At 56.3% G+C, this 15074-nt stretch overlaps 1 protein-coding gene across 8 annotated transcripts in view; it reads left to right on the top strand.

The window, feature by feature from the left end:
* Positions 1-15074, top strand: part of CHD5 (chromodomain helicase DNA binding protein 5) — a 75239-nt gene that overhangs the window by 37734 nt on the left and 22431 nt on the right. For all 8 annotated transcript variants that reach the window (XM_032301052.1, XM_032301051.1, XM_032301054.1 and 5 more), the window contains 13 exons: positions 2679-2816; positions 2906-3027; positions 4149-4322; positions 4692-4833; positions 5450-5581; positions 8501-8618; positions 10177-10301; positions 11413-11644; positions 11872-11982; positions 12261-12433; positions 13894-14068; positions 14654-14746; positions 14913-15001. In XM_032301052.1, coding sequence (XP_032156943.1) covers positions 2679-2816; positions 2906-3027; positions 4149-4322; positions 4692-4833; positions 5450-5581; positions 8501-8618; positions 10177-10301; positions 11413-11644; positions 11872-11982; positions 12261-12433; positions 13894-14068; positions 14654-14746; positions 14913-15001 — 1824 coding nt within the window. The remainder of the gene's footprint in view (positions 1-2678; positions 2817-2905; positions 3028-4148; positions 4323-4691; positions 4834-5449; positions 5582-8500; positions 8619-10176; positions 10302-11412; positions 11645-11871; positions 11983-12260; positions 12434-13893; positions 14069-14653; positions 14747-14912; positions 15002-15074) is intronic.

Genomic DNA, 15074 nt, shown 5'->3' with positions numbered 1-15074 from the left:
TCCTTCCAGCTTCCTGGTGGCAGCAGACGTTCATTGGCCTACAGCTGTGTCACGTCAGTTTCTGCCTCTGTTAGCACATGGGGTTTTCCCCTTCGTGTCTCTCTTGTCCTAGAAAGACATCATTCATACTGGATTTAGGGCCCACCCCAATCCAGTATGACCTCATCTTAGCTAATTATTATTTAATTTATGTATTTATTTTTCTGAGACAGGATGTCACTGTGTTACCCCGGCTGGAGTGCAGTGGGACCATCTCGACTCACTGTAATCTCCCCCTCCCGGGTTCAAGTGATCCTCCCACTTCAGCTTTGTGAGTAGCTGGGTCTCCAGGAGCACACCATCACACCTGGCTAATTTTTGTATTTTTTGGTAGAGACAGGTTTCACCATGTTGGACAGGCTGGTCTTGAACTCCTGACCTCAAGTGATCTGCCCTTCTCAGCCTCCCAGAGTGCTAGGATTACAGGAGTGAGCCACCGCACCTGGCTCCAATTAGTTATTATTATTTTTTGAGACGGAATCTCACTCTGTTGCCCAGGCTGGAGTGCCGTATGGCACAATCTCAGGTTACTGCAACCTCTGCCTCCAGGTTCAAGCAATTCCCACGCCTCAGCTTTTTAGAGTGGCTGGGATTACAGGCATGTGACACCATGCCCAGCACATTTTTTTGTATTTTAATAGAGACATTTGGTTTCCTTGTTCTCCACACCACCCTTCTCCTCCACACACGACCCATGTTGTCCAGGCTAGCCTTAAATTCCTGAGATTAGGCGATCTGCCTGCATCAGCTTCCCAAAGTGTTAGGATTACAGGCGTGAACCACCGTGCCTGGCCTGAGCGTCTACATTGCTAAACACTCTCCACATTGAGGAGCAAGGACTTGCAGCCGTTGGCCCCTGGAAAACATGAGCGCTGCGGCCTTGGGGGCTGGTGGACCCTCTCACAGGCCCTTGGACTTTCCCATGGCGGCTTTCTCCACCGTCTCCTGGCAGTTGTGGCACTTAGGAGATGCTTGGAAACTGCTGAATGAGTGAACGAGTCTGTGATCCCACAGGTGACTTTGTAGATGGATGAACCCCTGGATCAGATAGACATAAAAAGAACCTCCCCTGAGCCCACACGGGATCCTGCTGTGCGCCAAGCACTTCGCTGATTTGGCTTTTCTATTATATATTTACTGTTTAATTATTTTATTGTTAAAAGTTGTGGTAAAAAAACACATGATGTAAAATTGACTGTTTTAACCATTTTTAAGAGGACGGTTGAGCTGGGCGTGGTGGTGTGTACCTGTAGTCTTGGCTACTTGGGAGGCTGAGGCAGGAGGATTGCTTGAGCCCAGGAGTTCAAGGCTGTAGTACGCTATGACCGCATCTGTGAACAGCCATTATACTCTTCCCCAGGCAACACAGTGAGACTCCGTCTCTTAAAAACAAAAACAAAAACAAAAACAAAAACAGCCAGGCGTGGTGGTGGCTCATGCCTGTAATCCCAGCACTTTGGGAGGCTGAGGCAGGCAGGTCACCTGAGGTCAGGAGTTTGAGACCAGCCTGGCCAACATGGTGAAACCCCATCTCTACTAAAAATACAAAAATTAGCCAGGTGTGGTGGTGCATGTCTGTAATCCCAGCTACTCAGGACGCTGAGGCAGGAGAATTGCTTGAACCTGGGAGGTGGAGACTGTAGTGAGCCAAGATTACGCCACTGCGCTCCAGCCTGGGTGACAAGAGAGAAACTCTGTCTCAAAAACACAAAACAAAAAACCCAACCAGAAAAAAAAAATGTTCAATAGTGTTAAGTACATTCACATTTTTTTTCTTTTTTTTTTTTTTTAAACAATAACTCGGGAGAATATACCAAGTAACAGTCACATTATTATGCAGCCTATCTCTAGAAATCTTTTTATCTTGCAAAATGGAAACGCTGCCCCCATTAGACATGAGCATCCTCCGCCACCTCCAGCCCCTGCAGCCACCATTCCACTGTCTCTACGAGGTTGACCACTCTGGGTGCTTCATATGAGTAGAATCAAGAAGCATTTGTCTTTTTGTGACTGGCTCATTTTACTGAGCAGAATGTCCTTGGGGTCCATGCATGTTGCAGCACGGGTCAGAATTTCCTTCCAAGGCTGGAGAACATTCCATCACACGGACAGACCACGTTTTGTCTATTTGTCTGTTGAGGGGCACATGGGTTGCTTCTGGCTTTTAGGGAAGCAGTATGGATGTGCAGACATCCCTTTGGGTCCCTGCTTTCACTTCTTTTGGGTGGAACTGCCGGATCATATGGGAATTCTTGTTTTGATTTTTTGAGGCGCAGGCTTAGCTCTTTGAGTTCTCGTTGCAGGTGAGCCGTGATGGCACCCCTGCACTCCAGGCTTTGGGGGTGGGAGTGAGACCCTGTCTCACTGCTGCTGTTAGGAGTGGAGGCCATCGCCGTTGTAGTCTGTTTCCTTCTCCTCCACACCACCCTCTCCCAGGGCTGTGCTCTGGGCCTCGGTGGATGCCCCTCTGCTCGGTGGCCAGCATCTGCCCCTCTGGTCCCAGGCTGGCTGGCCTGGGGCTCCCTGGAGCCTCTGTGTGGGTTCATGTGCCCACCTCCTTCTTGGCTCTGTGTCCTCGGACTGTGATCCGCCCACTCTGCTCCCAGCCGTCTCCTCCCCAATGCCCCTCTTTTCTCCAGAAAGAAGTGCAGATCAAATTCCATGTGCTGCTCACCTCCTACGAGCTCATCACCATCGACCAGGCCATCCTGGGTTCCATCGAGTGGGCCTGCCTGGTGGTGGATGAGGCCCACCGCCTCAAGAATAACCAGTCCAAGGTAGGTCGCACCAGCCGCCAGACCCCAGAGCCGCCCGGGGTGAGGGGCCGCCCAGAGCCCCCTGACAGGCCCCCTTCTCCTCTCCTCAGTTTTTTAGGGTCTTAAACAGCTACAAGATTGATTACAAGCTGCTGCTGACAGGGACCCCCCTTCAGAACAACCTGGAGGAGCTGTTCCATCTCCTCAACTTCCTGACTCCCGAGAGGTTCAAGTGAGTCACGTGGATCCGGCTGGGGGAGGTGGTGGTGGGGCTGGGGTGGCCCCAGTGAAGACGGATCAATAGCCCATCCCGGCTGTGAGATCTGCTCGGCTGTAGCTTCCTCATTAGTAAAATGAGAGCGTTAAGTGATGTCCCTGCTTTGACCTCCTGCAGGAGCAGGCTGTTGGGGTGGGTGGCACAGGCAGACAGGGATGTTTGATAAATAGAAACTGCTGCCAAGATCGCGACTTTTCTTTAGCTCTGCCCTAGATCACCCGGGGCCCCTTCTGGGCTCCTATCCCTGCCTCTACTCCCCTGGCAGGTTCCCTTCCCTCTGCTGAGACCGAGGTGACTAACATGGGCAACTGTGGTAGAGGCAGAGGCAAGCACCTGGGGGCCGGAACCCACTGCCCCAGCCTCCTAATCTTCACCTACCTCCGTTTTCCTGCTCAGAATTGGGGGTTCAGGGTGCAGAGTGCTGAGTTTGGAATCAGGCGATGTAGATTTATTTATTAATTTATTTTTTAGAAAGAGTCTCGCTCTGTTCCCCAGGCCGGAGTGCAGTGGCTTGATCACAGCTCACTGCAACCTCTGCCTCCTGGGTTCAAGCGATTCTCCTGCCTCAGCCTCCTGAGTAGCTGGGATGACAGGCGAGTGCCACCATGCTCGGCTAATTTTTGTGTGTTTTTGGTAGAGACGGGTTTCACCATATTGGACAGGCTGGTGTCGACCACCCAATCTCAGGTGACCCACCTGTCTCTGCCTCCCAAAGTGTTGGGATTACAGGTGTGAGCAACCAGGAGATGTAGATTTGATGGCAGGTTTTGGCACAGCTGGACTGTATCAACTCAGGCACTCATCAGACTCAGTTTCCTCATCTGCTATCTGGGTAACAGAGAGCTCCTGTCCAGGACGGTTTTGAGGGTGGAAAGGTGTCCAGTGTCGCCGAGGAAGAGAGGGCTGTGATGTGTGGGGGCGACACAGGCTTAGACCGAAGTTCAGACGAAAGGCAGGGCAATGCCAGGGCTCCCTGGCCCACCAGCCAGCCGGCCAACACGGGCTGGGCGCTCAGCACCCTGCCTCTTCTGCCCCGGTTCTCTGCTACTGCTTGTTATCTCAGCTCTTTGTTGCAGCAACCTGGAGGGCTTCCTGGAGGAGTTTGCTGACATCTCCAAGGAAGACCAGATCAAGAAGCTGCATGACCTGCTGGGGCCACACATGCTCAGGCGGCTGAAGGCTGACGTGTTCAAGAACATGCCGGCCAAGACCGAGCTCATTGTCCGCGTGGAGCTGAGCCAGATGCAGAAGTGAGTGGCGGGCTGACCTGGAGCAGCCTGTGTGCCCCTTCCACTGGCCTGGTCTCCTGGGTTGCTTCCCAGGTGGGCTCTTCAGCCTCACTGAGGCCTGGGCTCATGCTTTGCATACGCTTTCTTCTTGGGGCCTCCTCTCAGGTTTTAGTGACCAGAGTTTGGGCCGCTTGAGTTCTAGCAGTGTCCCCGAATCATTTGCAGGGGGACCCCAGGCCAGTGGCTTCCCTTCTTGGGGCTCCCTTGAGTCTCCCTATAAACGGGTGCTTGGCCACCAGCTTCCAGCCCTGCTACAGGGCAGAGAGAGCCCCCTCAGAGGCGGGTCTGATCAGGTGCACCCAGCCTGCCTTTCCCCGTTCTCCGCTGCAGGAAGTACTACAAGTTCATCCTCACGCGGAACTTCGAGGCGCTGAACTCCAAGGGGGGCGGGAACCAAGTGTCGCTGCTCAACATCATGATGGACCTGAAGAAGTGCTGCAACCACCCCTACCTCTTTCCTGTGGCCGCCGTGGTAGGTTCTCCATGGCCGCTGTGGTAGGTGCCTGTGGCAGCTGTGTTAGGTCCCTGTGGCCGTTGTGATAGATTCTCTGGCCATCATGGCGGGTTCTCTGTGGCTGCCGTGGTAGATTTCCCTGGCCGTCATGGTAGGTTGCCTGTGGCCGCTGTGGTAGGTTCCCCCCGGCCATCATGGCAGGTTCTCCATGGCCGCTGTGATAGGTGCCTGTGGCAGCTGTGGTAGGTCCCTGTGGCCGTTGTGATAGATTCTCTGGCCATCGTGGCGGGTTCTCTGTGGCTGCCGTGGTAGATTTCCCTGGCCGTCATGGTAGGTTGCCTGTGGCCGCTGTGGTAGGTGCTGGGGAACCTACCATGGAACCCACTGCTGTGGTAGGGCTGGTGTGGCTGTGAGCCCTGCCTGGGGACAGGGAGCCTGGAGCCAGGGCCATGGGACCCACATCTACCCCACACTGTGGAGCCTGGCCTGGCTCAGGTGTGGGTCTTATATTCAGTGGGTCAGACAGGCCGTCACCCCATTGCTTGGCACCTGTCTGTTCCCTGCGGCCCCTTTGGTGCAGAGTCAGAGAGGAGAGGGAAGCCCACCAATGCCCCACCTCCTGCTATGTCTGCAGGAGGCCCCCGTCTTGCCCAATGGCTCCTACGATGGAAGCTCCCTCGTCAAGTCTTCAGGGAAGCTCATGCTGCTGCAGAAGATGCTGAAGAAGCTGCGGGACGAGGGACACCGCGTGCTCATCTTCTCTCAGGTGCATGTCCCCGCCCCCTCTGCCCTGGCTCCATGCCCCACAGAGAGCGTCCTGCCCTGATGCTTGGGGGCGCAATCTTGCTGGCATCTTTCAGGGCTCAGTGCTGGTCCCATGTGGGTCATGTGACTGTGTGTCAGGGGTCACTCCCGTGCCCTGGCGTGGTGCAGCTGAGGAGCTAAGAGCACATTTGCTGTAAGGAGCACCTGCCCTTCTGGTCTGCCTGTCCAGGCTGGTTGGACAGCTCCCTCCTCCCCTGGCCCTCTCCCCTGCAGCCTGGCTTCTCATTAAGAGGGGGGACCCTGGGGTGGGGTCGGGAGGATCCCGTCTCTAACAGGTCCTGAGGGGCCACTGGCACCTGGCTTTTTGGCTTGGCGGCAGGGCTGCCGGCCTCTGATGTGTTCATTTCTTCCTCCATCCCTTTGTTTGCATCTGTCATAGTCAGGCTCTGTGCTGGCACATGGGTGCAGGGACCAGTGATCTAGTCCTTTGTCCTCCAGCTGCTCAGTCTACTGTAGGAGACAGTGACGGGACAGGCACCCAACCCTGTAGTCAGCTCTGTGTTGGAGGCCACAGTGATGACCCTGCAGAGTCACGGGATTAAAAATACCCCTCTCGGCCAGGCGCGGTGGCTCACGCCTGTAATCCCAGCACTTTGGGAGGCCAAGGCAGGTGGATCACAAGGTCAAGGTATCGAGACCATCCTGGTCAACATGGTGAAACCCTGTCTCTACTAAAAATACAAAAAATTAGCTGGGCATGGTGGCGCATGCCTGTAATCCCAGCTACTCAGGAGGCTGAGGCAGGAGAATTGCCTGAACCCAGGTGGCGGAGGTTGCAGTGAGCCGAGATTGTGTTATTGCACTCCAGCCTGGGTAACGAGAGCGAAACTCCATCTCAAAAAAAAAAAAAAAAAAAACCCCTCTCGTGGCTGATTGAGCCAGGCCCTTGCTCAAAGCCAGAGTCTGGGCTATGGCTCCTCGTGCACAAACATCAACTGAAAGCGGCGTCCACAGCCTGTAGCCTCAGGTCATAGTATTCCGAAGAATACTGGAAAGCAGGGCAAACTTGAGACCAGGGGCTGAGCCAAGGAGTCTGCTGGAGTGGAAATGGCTCCACATCCCCCCCACACCTTGGTACCAACACGAGACACAAATCTGGTCAGAGGCCTTGAGAGATCAAGTAACGGGAACCACACAGCTTCCAGAAATGTGCACACAGGGCAAGCGACAGAGATGGGTCCCTCCTGCCCAAAATGAGCCTATGAACTCTAATTCCAAACCCATAGAAAAGCGAATGCCAAGACATCCCCCAAAGTGATAAATAGAATCCAAATTAAAAAATAAGGGCTGGGTGCAGTGGCTCACCCTGTAATCTCAATGATTTGGGAGGTTGAGGTAGAAGGATTGCTTGAGCCCAGGAGTTCACTGTTGCAGTGAGCTATGATCTTGCCAATTCACTCCAGTCTGAGTGACAGAGCAAGATCCTGTCTCTTTTTTTATCTTTTCTTTTGAGACGGAGTCTTGCTCTGTTGCCCGGGCTGGAGTGCAGTGGCGCAATCTCAATTTACTGCAACCTCTGCCTCCTGGGTTCAAATGATTCTCCTGCCTCAGCCTCCTGAGTAGCTGGGACTACAGGCGCATGTCACCACGCCCAGCTAATTTTTTTGTATTTTTAGTAGAGACAGAGTTTCACCATGTTAGCCAGGGTGGTCTCGATCTCCTGACCTTGTGATCCACCTGCCTCCATCTCCCAAAGTGCTGGAATTACAGGTGTGAGCCACAGTACCCGGCCCTGACCCTGTCTCTTAAAAGATAGAGAGAGAAAAATAATAAGATAACCTGAAAAGGCTTTATATAGATGTGATTAAGATCCTCAAAAATAATGGAGTAATTGACACCCTAAAATAAGAAATTAAGCAAAAGCAGGAAGAGCTGAAATAGGAACAATTGGATGGAAACATGATATGCGTGAAATTGAAATAAAAACATTTCAACAGACTGGACAAACTGAACACTGTTGAAGAGAACATTGATGAACTGAAACCTGGTGCTGAGGCATTTCCCCAGAATGCACTGTACAGGGACAGAGATAAAACAGAGAAAATATGGAAGATACCTTGAGATGCTCCAACAATCATCCAATTGGAGTTGCAGAAAAAAATAGAAAAAATGGTGAAGAAGTTGGATTTGTTGAGCGTTTGCAAACCTAGAGAGATTTGAGGTCTCAGATCTGGAGTGCATTCTGGAGTACCAAGCAAGATAAATACAAATAAATGAACCCCTAGACACTTTAGAACCCCTAGGTACTTTAGATCTAGCATCTACAAAATAAGGGCAACCAGATTGTTCTCAGACTTCTCAGCAACAACAGGTGGCAAAGACCATGGCAAAATCTCCAGTGCCCTGAGGGAACATATGTGCTGATAGTTTTATACCCAGCTAAACTATCCCTCAAGAATAAAGGGAATTACACGGGGTGATGGAGCTCAGAAAGGACTGCTTTTCTTTTCTCATGGAGAGGAGTGAAATCAGGGAAGACATCACAGAGGTGATGTTTGTGTTTTCCAGGAACAGAGTCAGGTAGTTTGGAATGGCTGGGGGCTGTAAAGGAGCATTAGTCCTGCAGAGCTTTGAATGCAGGGCAAGGAGATGGAACTTAATTCTGTGTGGTGGGAGCAGGGAAGCTCATGTCAGAGCCCTGATTTAGGCAGGTCACTGTGGGGGTGGTTGGGAGGATGGATTGACTCTGAGGGGTGAGGGTGGAAACTATCTTCTTCCCCAGAGTCCTGCATTGGGTCTGCCTGGATCTCAGCTGTCTCCCTACCCAGCAGGCAGCTCTCTGGGACCGTGGGGTCCCTGCCCATGGCCTATTGGGACCCTTGCTCCTTGGCAGTTCCTCACGTGCCTGTCTGCCCCGCAGATGACCAAGATGTTGGACCTGCTGGAGGACTTCCTGGAGTACGAAGGCTACAAGTATGAGCGGATTGACGGCGGCATCACTGGGGGCCTCCGACAGGAGGCGATCGACAGATTCAATGGTACCCCATCCTGCCCAGGGGCTCTGATTGGGACCCCTTTTTGGCCTCTTCTCCCAGGCCAGGTTCTTAGCCAGGCCACCCAGCCAGTGTTGTGTCATCAGCCCCACACATAGCTGAAGACAGCAGGCTAGTCCTGAGGTCATGGTAGCTTCCCCTGAGCTTCCAGTGTTAAAAGGATTCTTCCCATGGAATCGGAGTTCCGAGGGGCCCAGTAGATAACACTTGTTGGGAACAGAGTGAGAAACAGACAATGCAGACGGGGGCCTCTAATGCTGACACCAGGTAAGCCCCAGTTATAAGCGGTGCTGGACAGAGCCTGCTGTATGGTGAATGGTGGCAGGAGGTACAGAGATGCATGTGCTGCCTGGGGCCACTTCCAGAGGCAGGACAGAGTGAAGGGGCCGGGCCACACATGATCAGGTTCTTCGCCAGAATCACCCATGCTTGGTCTTCCCCATCTGGGAGGGAGAGGCAAGGGTGGAGGCCAGGAGGGTCTTGCCCATGGAGCTCCCTCTGTAGCAAAGGAAACTTCTGGAGCGGGGAGCACTCAGCTGCAAGCTTTAGGAGCAAGTTTGCAGCAAATAGCAACAAGCTTTGTTTCCCTGGGGCTTTGGGCCTTAGAAAGAGGCTGGGGCCACGCTACCCAAACACCCAAAGCAGTGCTTCCTCTCACACACTCATGCCAGAGAGCCAGGAGAAATAGCAAGTTCAGAGTTTTGGGGTCTAGACGTGGCCCAGCCACATGCGGAAGCAGGAGTGGCTGGGTGGGCGGGGGGCCTGTTTGCAGCTCCAGTGGGGGCTGTGGTCAGTCCCAGGTCACTGAAGGGCCCTGAGAGGCTGAGAACCAGCCGTCCTGTGACAGGGTTGCCCAGCAGGGTGGCACCCCAGGCCCCAGAGCTGTGCCTGAGTGTTCCCTGGCCACTCTGGTGGCATTGATGGGCTAAGGGAAGCCGGGGTGGGGAGCTGGGGGGACATGGAGGACTGAGCTTTCTGGAGGCTCTGCCTGCACTTGCTGGCTGCTTGCACTTTTTTTTTTTTTTTAATTGAGACGGAGTTTCGCTCTTCTTACCGAGGCTGGAGTGCAATGGAGTGATCTCGGCTATGCCCAGCTAATTTTATATTTTTAGTAGAGACAGGGTTTCTCCATGTTGGTCAAGCTGGTCTTGAACTCCCAACCTCAGGTGATCCGCCTGCCTCAGCCTCCCAAAATGCTGGGATTACAGGCATGAGGCACTGTGCCCGGCCAAACAACCACTTTATTTTTTGCTCATCTGGGATTTGAAAATTGACCTCCTCTTCATTCTAGCACCCTCCCATTGGGCCAGGGCTCAGAGCACCGCCGGGGCTAAGTGGGCTTGAGCGGGCCTTCTCTGGTTCCCCTGAGTGCAGCTGTGGCCTCTCATCTCTGATGGGGTCTCTTGCTTTGTAATTCTCTGCCAGGGACCTGTTGCTGCAGTTCCTTCCCTCTGTTCTCCCCGCTGCTTCTTTCTGCCATCCGCTTCTCCCCACCCAAGGTGTACTCCCTCAAACACCCCATCTGCTGGCCTCTCTTTTTCAGCCCCTGGGGCCCAGCAGTTCTGCTTCCTCCTCTCAACCCGGGCAGGTGGCCTGGGTATCAACCTGGCCACGGCGGACACTGTCATCATCTACGACTCGGACTGGAACCCGCACAATGACATTCAGGTCTGTGTCACTGCTGCCACCCTCCCAGGGCTCTCTCACCCCAGGCCTTGGGCAGGTTCTCCTGTCCTTCATGGCCTCCTGGGCACAACCTCCACACCTCCTGGTGCTGTGGGCCTCCCTCCCTTGTGGAGTCTCGGCCCCACGAGGGGCCCTGGGAATGAGTGGAAACTTGGCCCCCATCCCTCCAGCTCTGTCCTCGTCCAGAGGAGGAAACAGGCTTGGAGAGGGCAGGGGAAGTGTCCAAGGGCACACCGCAGTCCGTGGTGGCCACTGATTCTGGTCTTTCCCATCACCCTCAGGACCAAGGCCATGGAGGGAGGCAGGATGAGGGAGTCCTGGGACCCAGAGGGGCATCCATTTTGGAGGGGATGGGGAGCATAGAGTGGGCCTGTCGGAGGTGGGGGGAGGATGAGATGGTGCAAGGGGCAAATGGGGTTGACAAGGAAGGATGGGAGGGATGTGGGGGGTGGGCCTATGGGAAGAGAGCTACCCTGATGGCCCTGGCCACCCCACTCGGGGCCTGGGACACACACATGGAACGTTTACACATGTAGGGGAACACATAAAAAGTGATGTCTCTCATTCATATGTGTATGCACCCATGCACACACACAGATATTCATGGTCACATCTGGGTCACCTCATGCAGGGCTGCAGAGAGTCTCTGGGACTTCCCTGTATTACACTGGGCAGATTCAGCTCCTTGCTGCCCTCGGAAGGTGGCTGTGCATCTCCAGCATGTGGTCTTGTGGTTCCATTAGTGGCTGGCTCACAGAGAAATGCAGCCCCCTACCTCCCCAGGGCCCCCATGAAGTTCTGTGTGGTGTCAGTTACACCCAGCACACGGCTGTGTCATCTCTCACACACCCTTGCACACCTGCAGTCCTGGCTGCTTCCACTGGGAGCTTTTCCACTCCCAACCCAGCCCAGCACCCAGGCTCGTGGGAGGCTTCGCAGTCCGGGAGGGAGCCCAGCTGCAGTGGTGCATGCACCACATGCCTCTCCCTACCGTCATGCAGCCCATTCCATGCTCTTGAGCTCATGGCTGTGACCCCCTCCATTGCCTGGAGCCCTGGGTGAGCCACGGGTGCTGAGCTGCAGGTCTCCCCAGGCCTTCAGCCGTGCCCACCGCATCGGGCAGAACAAGAAGGTGATGATCTACCGCTTCGTGACTCGGGCCTCAGTGGAGGAGCGCATCACGCAGGTAGCCAAGCGCAAGATGATGCTCACCCACCTGGTGGTGCGGCCTGGTCTCGGCTCCAAGTCAGGCTCCATGACTAAGCAGGAGTTGGATGACATCCTCAAGTTCGGCACAGAGGAGCTCTTCAAGGACGACGTGGAGGGTGGGCCTCTGTCCCGAGGGAGCGTGGTGGGGCCTGGGGTCATGCTGCTGAGACACCCATCCATGGCTTGATGGGGTCCCTGCCCGTTCCAACATGCACAGCCTCTCTCCTGCACGCCCACCGGTGTCTCTTGGCCAGGGCAGCCCAGGGTGGTGTCTCTGGGCACTGCCCATCCACCCTGTAGCCCTCTGTGCTCCTGCACCAGCGCCCTCCTCTCTGCCCAACAGGCATGATGTCTCAGGGCCAGAGGCCGGTCACGCCCATCCCTGATGTCCAGTCCTCCAAAGGGGGAAACTTGGCTGCCAGTGCAAAGAAGAAGCACGGTAGCACCCCGCCAGGTAGGGTCCAACCCACCCCAACCCCAGCTCCTCCTCCAATCAGGCGGCTGCTCCTGGAGAGGAGGGGTTCCCCGACACACCCTCACTTGGGTGTCCTGGGACTGCCGGGTGGGCGGGGAGTGGGGCTGTTGCAGCGCGATTTCCTCTGTCGGGTCAACACGCCCCTCAGCTGCAGCCCCTGGGGGGGATGGGAAGGGCCACTGTTGGGAGTCTTCCCAGGTCCCCCGGGGTGGACCAGGGCAGTCTTTGTCCCCACACCGCACTTGCCTGCTCCCCAGGTGACAACAAGGATGTGGAGGACAGCAGTGTGATCCACTATGACGATGCGGCCATCTCCAAGCTGCTGGACCGGAACCAGGACGCCACAGACGACACGGAACTACAGAACATGAACGAGTACCTGAGCTCTTTCAAGGTGGCGCAGTACGTGGTGCGCGAGGAGGACGGCGTGGTAAGGTCCCCGGCCCGCCCTCCAGCCGCAGCCCCGCTCTCCACCGTGACCACGCCCTCCACTGTGATCCCGCCGTACCGCCGCAGCCCCGCTCCCGCCGCAGCCCCGCCCTCCACACTGTAACCCCGCCCTCCAGCCTCAGCCCCGCCCTCCACGCTTTAACCCCGCCCTCCAGCCTCAGCCCCGCCCCAACCACAACCCCGCTCTCTACGTTATGATCCCGCCCTCCAGCCTCAGCCCCGCCCCAGCCGCGGCCCCCTCCACGCTGTGACCCCGCCCTCCAGCCACAGCCCGGCCCCAGCCGCAGCCCCCCTCCACGCTGTGACCCCGCCCTTCACGCTGTAACTCCGCCCTCCAGCCGCAGCCCCGCGGTCCCTGCGGTTACCAACGCATCCCGGCCGCCGCAACCGCGGGCTCAGCACTAGACACAACAGTGAGGGAAGGGACGGAGGCAGTGCTGAGGGCAGTACAGCCACGTGGGCCGGCCACTGCCCTTGCACACATCTTCAGCCGCCTGCTCCCTGGCGTCGTCCTAGCTCCAGTCCGGCTTCCCCACGTTCTGAAGTGCAAGCCGACCTGCCACCCCGCTGCGCAGAGCCCTGTCCCCCGGGTCTAGTGTCAGTCCCTTCCGGGGTGCGGTGTGCCCTCCCGCCCCTGCCTCAAGGCCTACATGTCCGCTCTGCACCTGGACCGCTAGTGTTCCAGAACGCCCCGCCCTTTTCTTTCTTTTTTTTCGTTAACTAGAGTCTCGCTCTGTCCCCCAGGCTGGAGTGCAGTGGCGCGATCTCGCTCACTGCAACTGCCACCTCCCAGGATCAAGCGATTCTCGTGCCTCAGCCTCCCGAGTAGCTGGGATTACTGGCGTGTGCCACCATGCCCAGCTAATTTTTGTATTTTTAGTAGAGACGGGGTCTTGCCATGTTGGCCAGGCTGGTCTTGAACTCCTGACCTCGTGATCCGCCCGCCTGGTCCTCCCAAAGTGCTGGAATTACAGGCGTGAGCCACCATGTCTGCACTTTTCTCCTTTCTCCACCCGGCAAACCCTAGCTATCCCCAGGGAACTACTCGGATCTCTCCTGGGGGCCTTTCCCTTTCCTCCTCGGCTTCTCCACCCTCTGTGCAGACCTGGTGAGCTCATGACCTTTTCCTCTGAAACCAGGAGCTTCCTGAGGGCAGGCATCGGGGCTTATTCAACTCAGTACCCCAGTGTTTGGCATGAGGCCAGAAAATTCTTGCATTGTGAATGGATAAATAAGGAAATGATTGACTGGACAGGGGCAGGGAGAGGAAGCCCAGCTGGGGCTGGGGTGATCAGAGAAGGCTTCCTGGAGTAGACAGTGCCTCCCATTAATCCTTGAGCCCCAAAGGGGCAAAAGGCCAGGTTGGGTGGAGGCAGCCTGAGGCTTCCAGGAGGGCAAGGATGGCCCTGTCCATGGAGCCCGTGGAACCTGCGTCCCCAGGAGGAGGTGGAGCGGGAAATCATCAAGCAGGAGGAGAATGTGGACCCCGACTACTGGGAGAAGCTGCTGCGGCACCACTACGAGCAGCAGCAGGAGGACCTGGCCCGCAACCTGGGCAAGGGCAAGCGCATCCGCAAGCAGGTCAACTACAACGACGCCTCCCAAGAGGACCAGGGTGCGTGCGGGGCGGGAGGGATGGGTGCCCCTCACCAAAAGCGGAGGGTTGTCCCTGTGCGGGACTCCCGGGAGGTGCGGGCCGGGAGACCTGGGTGATCGTGCCAGGAGGGACCGGTGCTCCATACCTGGAGGCAAAGGGTAGGGCAGGATTCTGTCAGGGCATCCCTGTGCAGGACCCCAGGAGGTGTGGGCTGGGAATGCTGGGCAGTGCTGGATGGAGCGGGGAGGCAGCTGCTTGGAGGAAAGGGGACTGGGGGCAGGTGCAGGGGTGCTAGGTGTTTGGAGGAATAGGTGTGGCACCAGTTCAGTGACCTCACCATTGCTCGTGACATGGCCTTGGGCAAGCCCCTTGCACACAGTACAGCGTGTGTAATATGTGGGTGTGCGTAGTACCCTTAGTGTACTACTAGGTGCTGCTGGGATTATTAAATGAGCCCACAGGAAGTACCTAGGCCATTGTCATTGTCACTGCTTTCTTACCAGCTGGGGTGCAAGGGCTTGGCATGGCCCTGGGCGTGCTTGAACTTGAGGGTGGGCTTAGCTTGCACAGCTCACTCCATGCCCCTCTGCCTCGCCCCTGCAGAGTGGCAGGATGAGCTCTCCGATAACCAGTCAGAATATTCCATTGGCTCCGAGGATGAGGATGAGGACTTCGAAGAGAGGCCAGAAGGGCAGAGTGAGTCTCAGTGTTGGTGGCCTGGGCTGCCACTGAGGCTGTGTCAGGGGAGCTGATGGCATCAGGGGCGGGGCTGGCCTGGGGTCCCGCTGCCCTTGGGGTCAGAAGAGGGGGGTCAGGAATCTCTGGGCTCCCACCTGAGGAGCTGTGGCGGGCTGCTCCCCAGGTGGACGACGACAATCCCGGAGGCAGCTGAAGAGCGACAGGGACAAGCCCCTGCCACCTCTTCTTGCCCGAGTTGGTGGCAACATCGAGGTGGGGCCTGTCTGTTCCCACATGTCTTTCTGCTCCCAATTCCTGCTGCCCCTGGGGTACGGAGGAGGGCTGG

The sequence above is a fragment of the Sapajus apella genome, unplaced genomic scaffold, assembly GCF_009761245.1.
Source record: "Sapajus apella isolate SASKATOON/1434 unplaced genomic scaffold, GSC_monkey_1.0 scaffold43, whole genome shotgun sequence".
Lineage (NCBI taxonomy): Eukaryota > Metazoa > Chordata > Mammalia > Primates > Cebidae > Sapajus > Sapajus apella.
The sequence above is the reverse complement of the archived record's forward strand: the minus strand, read 5'-3'. Positions and strand labels throughout refer to the sequence as shown.